The 12,070-nt window shown below is 36.9% G+C and overlaps 1 protein-coding gene across 6 annotated transcripts in view; it reads right to left on the bottom strand.

Moving 5' to 3' along the window:
- ATG5 (autophagy related 5) overlaps positions 1 to 12,070 on the bottom strand; it is a 78,418-nt gene that overhangs the window by 51,359 nt on the left and 14,989 nt on the right. For all 6 annotated transcript variants that reach the window (XM_039569593.1, XM_039569594.1, XM_039569595.1 and 3 more), the window contains one exon: positions 8,170 to 8,332. In XM_039569593.1, the coding sequence (XP_039425527.1) occupies positions 8,170 to 8,332 (163 nt within the window). The remainder of the gene's footprint in view (positions 1 to 8,169; positions 8,333 to 12,070) is intronic.

Below are 12,070 nucleotides of genomic sequence, written 5' to 3'. Positions count from 1 at the left end.
ATTATTTTGTTTCTATATTTGATAGTGATGCAACTGCTATCAGACTATCAGTCTCTAGGACTGGACATATTTCAAGAAGGCTGTTGAAAGGGTTTTTAAAACAGAAGGAATTAATACAAAAATGAGGGAAAGACTTGAAATCCAGAAAGGAAATACTGATTTCATGGCTCTTGTATTGCAGTATCTTTTTAGAAAGTCAAAGAAGTGAACAAACTGGTGCAGCCCTCAGGGTAGCACATATGCACAATTTTGTCTGGACTATCATGGTTTCGTCTTAAAACTAATTTTTAATACAAATTAAAAAGAAAGCTTGGAATTAAATTGTATCCATAGCTCTATACAAGCCATACTAACTCACAGCTTGCATACAACTATGTCCAATATCGAAGTTTAAAAAACACAAAACTTGCCCATTCTCAGTGGTTCACCACTGTCTAACAACCATATGAACCATAGAAGTACTTGGGCAGAATCACACACAGCACTAAGAGACCAAAGACCGACATACAAGAACTGATGTACAGGAACCACATTAGTTTGGAAGTGCCTTTGGAGGTCAAGCTTTGGAATAATAGCTCCTCACCCTGCCCCAAAAGAGCTGCCTACACAAAGTTAAACTAGTTTGCTCAAGGCCTCGCCCAGTGAAGTTCGATTGTCTCCATGGGTTTCAACTCAACCACTTTCACTCCCCCAGCCCATCCCATCCCATCCCACCCCACCCCACCCTCCCTTCCCAGGGTCCCATCAGACTTTCTCCTGCTGTAACTAGTAACTGTTTTTTCTTTGGTAATTGCCTAGCTCCACTGCCAGTGGAGACAAGAGTGAGAGAAGTCTGACTCCATCTGCCCTAGAGGCCTTCCTTTCAGGTAGTGGAAAGCTGGTATTAAATCAACCGTCAGCTTCCTCATCTTCAAGCTGAACAAGGCAGTTCCTCCACTCTCTAACACAGCATATGCTCCAGCCCCTAATAATTTTACCAGCACTCTGCTGCATTCTTTTCTGTTTGCCCACATTTCTTTTGGCCTGGGGTCCCAAGAGGACACAGCACTCCCGGTGCAGCTTTACAACTGCTGAGCCAAGAGGGGACACAAGGGCTTGAGTAGCTCCCCACTTAATCTTTATTTATGCAACACCACACAACAGGCTTTCAACTCAGTTTCTTCTTCACCATTACCCACTTCCAGAAAGCTGCTTCCCAGTCAGTTCCTAGACTGCGATGACGTATGGGCTTCTTCCTGTCTCTGGTGCAGGACTTGTCTGCAGCTCAGGGAGGGTCCAGCCCATCATGATCTCTCTGAATGGCAGATCTGCCCTCCAATCCACCAACTGCTCCCACCAACTTTTCCTCTCAGTCACAGACAAACTCAGTAAGGGTTAATCTGTCACAGATATATATATAATCAAACTGTAGGATACAGAGAGCTGCAGCTGAAAGTCAAGGATACGAAGTGTATTTCCTTAACATTAAAGCAAGCATATTTTCTATTGACTCATATTTTAACAAGCATTGCTTTTAACTGCTATAGCCAAAAAGAAGTCTTCTCAAAATTTAGTAAAAATACTACTTCCACATTGTTCCCAGGAAGACTAAGACTCTGCATGCATGCATAGTTCTGCTCACTGCTATTTCTAACCAATTTTATAAAAAGTTAAGTTCTTGTGTGGTATGCCTCAAGCACGAAGGAGCTTTTGTTGATGACATAAATATTTTGAACATTTTAAAAACGATTACTTTGCTATTCAGAAACATTATTTAAAGCTGATTACTATAATTTCTCACCTATTTAAAGACCTGTCTCTAAATTACTTAGTTCACCTAAATTCACCATTCATATTCTTGTTTTACAAAAACACTGATAATTACAACTATCAAGGACTTCAGGAAGATTCTGGTACATATCTGACTCTCAATGACTACTACAGTTAGTGACAGCCTTTTTGAGAGCACAGCTTGAAGTACTGGTATGGCATCATTAAGATATTGACTTTTCTCTTCCATTTTGCACATTGCCACAGTTAAAATATTCTTGCTATTAAACACTTAGTTCACTTGGGCATTTTGAAAGATCATGGTATATAATACAAATCCACCACTGAAGAAGGAACACAAGTTTACTGAACTGTTCAGGCTATCTTCATATATGAGTCACTATCAGATATGGAGAGACAGGACCTTAGAACAGTTTTGACTTAATGTAGCAGAAGCCACAGAAATACATGAAAATATTCTTCTTGTCACAGATAGCAAAGTAACAACATTCAACGTAAGAGGACATTTTGAAAACTGTACAAGAAAGCAGCATGTCATTCTTCAGATTATCTATCAGATCAAAAAGGCATTTTCCCCCTATTTTCTTATAGTATACACAAGGGAGCCATATCTTACCAACATTCTTTTCACTTATTAAACGTACTCACAAACCAGAAGTTTCACTTTAAGTACATGGTTTCCTTAACAGCACCTCCCTTCATTTCTAGGTCACTAGTTTACCTGGAAAAGGTTTAGGCAAAGAAAGTCATCAAGATGGACTACTTCCTTTTTTTTATTCAAATATAAAAATGCATACATCCTACAAAATTTAAGCTTTCTCTATAGTCAAAAAGCAGATGATCTTGGGAAGTACTGTTGCTTAAACTAAAAAGAAAGCTCTCATGACCAACAAGTATAATCCATTTTTGAAACACATAGCCTACAGGTTGTATAGGAATTAAGCAGCAGTGCTTGTTACAGACTTTCCTAAGTCAAAGGGAAAAGGACTCCTGACAATTTTATCCATCCTCCAGCTCTCTGCTCCATGTCTAGGATAGCCTTGGAATTTTGATTTCTTCATCTCTAATTATGCTTTCTACATATACATGAAAAAAGAGCAGCATAACAGCATGTAACCTTCTAACCCACTTTGCTTTCCTTGTACTACGCTTTTTCTAAAACAAAGCTTTTCCTAAAAGTTAAGGAACCTTTATATTAATGCATATTAATAAATTCAGGACTTTACTAGCAGAAGATAACTTAGATGCATTTCAAATTGAAAAACAAGAAACCCTCAACAACTAAAGAAAGTTAAATTTAAAAGTGAAGTCCGTTTTTTAGAGATAGTTTACTCTAAATTTTAGTTAGACCATACACATCTTTCAGGAAATGACTTATTTTGAGAGCGAGGGGAGGAAGAAAAGCAGAATGCAGCAAAAAGAGACCTCGAAGTTTGCTCCTTCATAGTGTAATGGTTTTTATTAGGCACATGGACGTCTAACACCAGATGGTGAAAATGCTAGAAACACTAGCTCTGTCTGCCTATCTCTAAGCAACCTCCTCTCATAGCAGAGACTTCAGCAGGATTGTGCACGCTGTGTTACTTTTTGCTTTCCTTCCTTCTCTGCCTTCATACAGTTCATGCTCTCCTTTGAGACCCACTAGTTCTCACTGGCCTCAGACAGAGCAGACCTGCTCTGCCCTCTTGTTTGAGAGCAGAGGAGAGAAAGCCAACGGGGAATGCAGGCTGCCATCAATTCCCCACCTTTGTGCCGCAGCAAAGGGCAGCTATTCAAGTAGATACCAGGCCAGCACAGAGGAGTAACAAAGTCAAAAGCAGTTTCAGGGGGATGGCAGTTTAGACTCACAATACTGCACCCATGCAAGTGGAGCATTGGCTTAGTCATTTGTGCAGAAAGGGTAACAATCCCATAAACACTGCAGAACTAACAGTGAGGTCTAGGTCACAATCCATTACCAGAAAAACCACCACAACTAACCAAACCCCAAACAAAACCCACCGCCATGGAAGAAAAACCAAAAACATCCCCAGGAAGGCCTGCTCTGACACAGCTGACTCATTCTGCAGGTCCAGCCTGCCCGAAACCAGACCCTGCTCAACACCAAACCAGTACTGGGCTGACTTTGTGCAGGGCTGTCTAAATCACATTCCCTCAGTTCCATGGTATCAGCAGCACTGATGTTTGGGGTGTGCCGTGCTATCTTAACTCCAGAATAAGCAGATACTGACACTAATTATAAGGCAACTTGTTGCATTTTGGGAAATTTTTAACTAACAGGTAAGGTAAGGATTAACAGGAGGTAAGGATTGGGTTTTTTACATCTCTTTTAACCAATACCCTTGCTTTCAAAGCTCAAAGGAATTATTTAATCTTTCTTCACAGTTAACCAAACCTCCACAGATTGAACACGGAAAGAACTCCCCATTTTGACAGCAATACACGGAAGAAGCAAACAAGGTAGCTTTGTGATTTAAAAACTAACAGCTTTTTTATTCATTCTCCTGATAAACTCCAGAAGATTTTCTAAGCAAATTTTAAATTACAAGCTGAGATCACAGAGATTTGCTCAGCTACTAAAGCATGCTCATCATAAGGTAAGGAACAGCATTGCTTCCACCAGCTCTCTATGAAGAGGAGAAACACACCTATCAAACCTGAGTGGGTCAGGTGTACACGCCACAAGAAAAGCTGATATTGTAAGACACTTCCTTTCACAGTTCCAACATTTCTAAACAGAAATTTGATAATTGAGAACAAACACAACTTCTGCCTCTCAAAAACCCAAGAATAGTTTAGATAAATTTTGGAACTAAATGCAAGACAACACAGGCTTAATTCTGTCAGTAAGACAAGAAAGATCACATGATTAAAAGATAAAATACTGTATATTCTGAATGCTTGCAGGATTTTTCTCCTCTAATAAAAACAATTCAATACAGCCACTTAACTTTTGGTAAGCCCTACAGCATGAATGAGCATTACATTCTTTTTCCATAATATTTTCAGTAAAATAATGACTTCATTATATTTTATAATATATAAAAGAAACCTTATAATGGTTATGGGTTCTTACTGTTTATTTCTCCCACTCATGTATCAGAATTACCAAGTCCCAGTCTTCATTGGTGATAAAAGGATGCCTGTGAAAATTTCAGGGTACAGTTGCTTCTGTTAGTCCACAACTGATAAAAAGCAGATGTGCTGAATCTAAATCCCCTCATTTATCAGAACTATTATATACTGAAGTTAGAGATATTAATTCTTTGAACCACGCAAAAAATGCCGCTCTCCCCCTAGAAAGAGTTGGGATTTCATTCGTTTGATCCTGAGTCATCAGTAGGCCCATAGAGTCTTGGAGTTTCAAAGCTGAAAGCCTTTATTTTTCCACACAAAAGGCAAGAAGAAAATAACCCACCCACTTGAAAATCCTCTTTATCCATGGTAAAAATGGCCATAACTCGATTAAAGCAAAAACAGTAGTAACATTTTCCATGAATTCTAACCAAGGAATTTTAACAATTCTTACAAAGGAACAAAGGTCAGTATAAGTGCACAGTCTGCTTTTATCACTTCCCTACCACAGACAGACATCCATGACGCTGGTCAAAAATGTACCTGTCCCAAAGAAGAGTTCTAGCTAAGAAATATCTGGTTTATGAATCAAAAATTGTCTGTGAAGAGCAAGAAGAACCACAGCACAAAACAGAAGAGTATGTTTTCTTTCCTGATTTGGTATCAGATTAACATAAAACCAGAAATGGTGGGAGGAGGGATGTAAAGGTTGATATGAATAACCACCAGCTGTTACCAGCACAAGATTTTCCCACAAATTCACTATTACAGCTCTTCTCTTAAAAGCCATCTACAGGCAACTGGTAAGTTTCACGTTACCTGTTCAAGTAGTGGCTTCTCAGCAGAAACATTTATACCCAATTACACATTACTTGAGAGTTACATTTCTCCAAATAAATAAAACTGGATAGGTTTTTTTCAAAAGCGTAAATTCAGGGCATGTCTTCTAAGTACAGCTATCACTCGTTAAATAACACTTCCTATAATTAAGAACTGAAAAAAATTGTTTGAAGTTGTAAAAAAAAAAACGGTCTGCAGATGTATCTTTACTTACAAAGCAGTTATCACAAATGCTACTTTCTTTTCTTTTTTTGTGGTCATTCATTCTGTTTCACAAAGTGGTTTAAAATTATTACATCTCAAACGAAAGCCTATAAAAACATATTGAAAGATACAACATGCTTAAAAAGAGTTTTCTTGGTTTCATAAGCTTTTCTTGTTTCTCTTTTATGAAGAGTTGAGAAATTAAAATTAGCATTTGAAAGTATTCAAAAGATTGCTTAAACTTCTCATTCAGGTGTCAGATTCCACAGGTGCAATTTCTCATTAAGTACAGTGAAACCTTGAAATCAATTTTGCTAGGCAACCTCTGTTCTTAACATTATAGAGCAAAACAGAAAAAATCTGCTTTCCCTATAACTGAAGATATTCTTAGACAAATAATCAATGAAAAGATAAAGCCTAAGACAAGCACAAAAAAATAAAGCATGCTGTTCATCTGTCCTCTTACCTTAAATACTGAGAGTATTGAGTTTCTATAACTTCTGGTTAAAAGAACTTTAACTTGTACTGTTTCATAATTTAGTCCACTCTTCTGTCATTATTATACTCATATTGTAACTCTTCACTCACAGTGTAACTCATGTTAAAGGTCTTTTAGTATTCATTTTAAAAAGCATTAATAAAAAAGCACATAAAGTGCACTGCTGGGAACACCTCAGTACAGGGATGAAGTGACAGAATTTCTTTTTGCAACAAATATAATAATCTTTTGAAATAGAAAACAAAATTATGCTGGCACAGATTTTTGCTTCTTGAACTAAACTGCTTGCAAGACAAATTCTATTAGAGCAAAATACTTCTTTTCCCACAGAATTATTAACATTTCTGCTTAAATTGACTTGTAATGATATAAGCTTTAGGGAAACTTCTATTTTTTATACTGATTTTGGCTTTCACTGGACCAGAACTCTTACTTAGTGTGAATTCACGAAATTGAATACAGTATCAATAAGTTTGCTGACTATTATCTATGCAATACAGAATCTCTCAAGAAGTACTTGGAATCGAACCAGATAAAGTGCAACTTCTTACTTGATAAAATTTGCAGGTATGCACGGCCTTCCTCAAGATCCTACTACTAAAATGGCAAATTAAGATAATCCCTCAATTTCTAGCTCTCCTCCAATTAAATAAGAAATAGAAAGCAGAGTTCTAATAAGCATTCAACTTCAAAATTATCACTGGAGTACCTTTAAGATGAAAGGCAGTGCCACTAAACAACAATGGAAAAAAATGCCACACACTCACTAAATACAAACATTAAATCAAAACTAACTTGGAACCTTCTTGTCTAAGCCAAAAGCATGCTTCAAGTCTTCTTGCATTCTAAGGTTCTTCTGTTTCATTTAATTTTTCTTATACACATATGGGAAGATGTTATTACTAAGCGTTCAGTATTTTGTATCTCAACACAGAATAAACATCTTCATGCTTACAGTAAAATGCTTTCAGAAAATAAATTTACTAGTGATAATATAAGTGACAGCTTCAGAAGATGAGAAAAATGCAATAAAAGTGGCATAATCACCCATTCTAGAGAGCAGTTTCTGAAATACTTACAAAAGCTTTTCAACTTACAGGACTCTAAGAACCATGATATGGAAGACACTAAAAACAGAAGTTTTATTTTGTGCTGCAATATAGATTTATGCCATCTGTGCAAAGTAAGAACACTAATTATAAGATCTTGTTCTGAATTATTTTGCTGACTTTTTCAAGTCAATACTTATCTATGCAGAAGTCCTTGTGAAAGACATAAAGCAATTTTAAAAAATGGCAGAGAGAAAAGTAAAATTATTAAATCTACTGGACAACTTTTTTTAAAGTTTACCTGCATTGTTTACCACTGACAACCCACAAGCATTAACTAGAGGACACAATCTCTTGTATGGTCCAAGACAGCTAATACTGAACACTTACACCCCAGGTGTCTCCCAAATAAAGACCATTATTTGCACAAAAGTATACTAGAAAATACTTATCTATTTTGTTTTGTTGGTAGTTTTGGTTTATTAAAACAGCGTCACAATCCAATCCTTGAATAACTCAAGGCACATTTGAATTATCACCAAAGTGATGACTTTAATTAAAAAAAAAAAAAAAAAAACCCCACACCAAAACCATCAATGCTTTCCATGACAGTTGACAAAAATTCTGCAGAACAGTGACGTTTCATATCTCATGCAATAACTAAAATTTGAAGAAATTACTTATTAGTTTGTTTGACCTGAATATAATTAATACTTGATGTGTTGTATTTACCATTCTGTAATCCCATCCACAATTGCTTATGATCCTTTTTTTGCATTTCATTGATGACTTGACTTTTGTGCTTTAAAGCATCTGCTTCTTTTATACAAGCCATAAAATGAGCTTCAATCACATCCTTAGAATGGCAGTGTAGAAGATCCTTTTCTGGAAAATTCTACAAAGAGAAATGACAGATCAAGAAAAATAAATGCATCACATACTTTGTATGATGAAAAATAAGTGCTAATTTTAAACAGGCATGTATTTATGCAAAAGAAGCACACTGGCATCTTCTACTTACAGAAGAATGTAACAACCATTCTCTCACTCTGCTGACAAGAAACAGGTTGCAGTAAAAATGTTTCAGGAAAAATAAAAGCTGAACAACTTTCTGTAAAACCAGAATTTTAACATGTTTTCAAGCAGATATTCAATTCTCAGACAATAAACAGGAGAAAATGATGAGAAGTAAGTGACAAGCACCTATTTTATATTGGCTCTCTATGATATTTTATCAACCATTTCTATGCAGTTCCTTGAAAACCAAGCAGAATCACCCAAATATATCAACTATAGCATATCTGCCACTTACAAACATTTTTCATTAGAGATACTGGAAATCTTTGTCAGCTCCAGCTTCACCTAATCCACATGACTACTGCTAGCCTGTGTGATGTTATTTTAGACCCCTTTTATTTGGCTAGAACTGGGACACAGCATTCAGCATTGCAGATGTACAACTACCATTCCTCAGGTAACTTTTATCCCTTCAGTAAATGACATCTACCTCTCCTAATTAATTTATTAAGGAGTTATAATAGTAAATCTCATTCAGGCACAAAAAAGATTTCTTTGGAAATTAACTGATCAGAAGTCCAGTATTGTAGAAGTTGTGGTTTGCCTTCCTCCAGTTTTTCTTCTATCAACACTTACTATCATTTGCCATTTTATAAGAACACAAGCATTCACTAACACAAATCCAGTCCTTTAGTTTTCAGAAGTTTTAAAACCCACCTTTATTCCCTCCTTATTCATCTTATTTTCACAGTTGCTTATGATCACGCTGAATGAAGCAAACCTCAGAGCCAAACCAGGGTGGTGGCATCATCAGTACCCCCCTTTCCTAACAAGGGCTTGCCACATTTTTATACTTGAATTCTCATTCTATTCCAACAGAGGCCCTTTCCTCTTAACCCATAACAAATTGGCACTTTAAAAAGCTTTTATTAGGGATTGTCAAAAGCATTTTGGAAATACAAGTACATATAATGGGATATTTTTCAAAGGCTTTTACAACATAGTTAACATGTCAAAGTAGGAGAAATCTAATGCTGGAAAAAACCCTACCTTCACTCCCCCGCATAAACCCAGGAAAAATAGTGAAGACCCCTTCAAAATATAGAAACCCAAAGTATCAAAAAAGGGAGCTGGGGATTGCCTTACCTGAAGGAAATTCTGAGGATAACAGTGATAGTTCCCTCCTCATTAAGTTATTGAGAAGAGTTGGAAATTAAATAATGAAATTTCATATAGTGATTCCTCCTTATGACAGTGAGAACCCAAACTCTGGAAACTGTGGATCAAAAGGATGAGTATTTTCCAAAAACAGGGGCCTAAAGAAAAGATTCCTAATATCTTTTCCACTGAAGTTTACATGGTTTGGTGTTGAACTTGCAAAAGGGAGTGCTGCTGTTAGGACTGATGTATGTTAAGATGACTAGAAATCTGAGGACAGAGGTAAATCTAACTTCTCACATGAGAATGGCCAAGCAAAAGACATTTAAAAAGACACAACAATAAGGAAAGTTCTTCTGGGGCAGATCTTGCTCCTGTTCTACCCTACAAAGCTGAGTGTCTCAGCATAATTGGGCCCAAGATTACTAGGAAAACATTACTGGGATTGTTACTTGCCAATTGACATCTGCATAGGCCTGTAAAATACTTTCAGAAGTTCAATTTACTCACTCAAATAAAAATGAAAAGTCTTGTAACCAATCCAGAAGAAACAAAGAGACAGAAATAGCATACTTAAAGATCAAAAAAGTTCTTTACATGCAAGAATTCAAAATGAGACACTGGCATCCCTCAAAACAAAGGAAGAAACAGTGGTATGTACCTAATGCCAAGTAATATAAGAACCTAGAAACTGACTTTCATAGTTAAAAACTGATGTTTGAGCTAAGTTTAAGAAAACAACAGTTTTGTTACAACTGTTTCACTACACATATGTCTAAATATTGAACTGCAGGGTCTTTTTTGGGACATTCTTCTCTTTCAACAGGTAGACGTCTTCCTGCTGACCTTCTTCCAATGAAATTCAAATTGCAGGGAACATCACTCCGTGGGGATGAGTTCCAGAAATCATACACAGTGTAGTCTGCAGAACAGCAAGGATCTATTTAAAATTGGTCAGAGCTAGTTAAGCTAGTGTAAAGAATCTAGACACAGTAGTAGAACTAGGTATGGCATGATTAATTTTCCCAGCCTCTAAGCAGTAACACTGTGAAACACTGGAAAACACTCTTGAATCTCAGTGCTGTGTACTCTTTCCTTTAGTAGGAAAACACTGACACATTTCTAAGAAGTACTGTGAGTAGAAGCTGAAAAACCTAAACATGAAAGTGACAACTTAGAAAAAAACACTGCACGTGTGCAAGAAACATATGAAACAGTTTCACCTACAGGAGACTGCCAACAAAAAACACAGTATCCCCACTGATTTATCAATCAGGGCACAAAATAATAAGTTTTATACTTAAATGTGGATCATGTGTATTTTTTTTTTAAATTCTACTTGCCTTCTTTCAACCTGAAGAAATAGTGATCCATCATAAATAATTTTATTCAGTTCCCTGAAGAAAGGGACAATTGTAAACAAACTGGTAGCCACCCCTGGCTGTACAACTAGGAGATTTGCAAAACGTATTAACAGATAACATAGGCAGCTTTAATTCAAGTACTCTTATTGGTGGTGTCTTACTCCCTGCATGTCCTGCATCTTTGAAAGAAAAGTTACTAAGGGTTGACTCCCATTTTCTTAGAAAGCTCAGAGAGTTCTGTTTTTTATTATCACATACCAGTAGACCCTTGCAGCATGAACTGGTCACAAAGAAATAGGTATCATTTGTACAGACAGGAGTACTAAATGACCTCTCACATAAAACTGTACCAAAAACATCACAGGCAATTTCAACAGTCTGGTTTCATAACTCCATTCCACCCATATTTATCTCTCAGTTCTAGTTCACAAAACATCTGTTTATCCTGTGACAGTCTACTTGCTGCACTGGACTACATTTACAGAAAATAGGTCATTAAAAACCATAAAGAATGTATCCAGTGGCAGGGGGTGCATCTATGTATTTGTGTTTAGTTACCATCAGTGGTCTTTCCTTTAAATAGATTAATTTCAAAAAAACCCCATTTATAATTCTGGCTTCCACAATATCTCCTAGCAGTTCCACAATTTATCCATATGCTACACGGAAAAGTACTTCCTTTCCATTCCACCTGACCCAATTTTCACCTAAAAAAAAAAAATCACAAAGATGATGACTGTCACAAAAAGACAGATGCTGTCTCTCCTCCTGTACGTCAGGTCATGGGTGGAGAGGCAGGCACCAGCAGACAATGGCTTCAGCAGAACCTCAGCCTTTCCCCTGGCACACACGACTTCCTCTCCCCTCCAATAGCACTACTGTTTCCAGACCAGTTCACCACTTCTTATCTACTGCCCAAAATCTGGAGAGGTGGTTACACTGAGAACGTGAATAGCGTTTAGCAGGCTGCAGAGTAAGGTGAGATGATTGTAACAGGAAGGGATAGAATTTCCCTCCTTCCCGTAAAGCCACACCTGGGTAACAAAAGCAACTTCCCAGGCTACATCTTCTCATGATTCTCACACCCCAGTACG

This window comes from Corvus cornix, chromosome 3 (genome assembly GCF_000738735.6).
Source record: "Corvus cornix cornix isolate S_Up_H32 chromosome 3, ASM73873v5, whole genome shotgun sequence".
In the NCBI taxonomy this organism is placed as follows: domain Eukaryota; kingdom Metazoa; phylum Chordata; class Aves; order Passeriformes; family Corvidae; genus Corvus; species Corvus cornix.
Note: the sequence above shows the minus strand (reverse complement) of the source record. Positions and strands in the feature narration are given on the sequence as shown.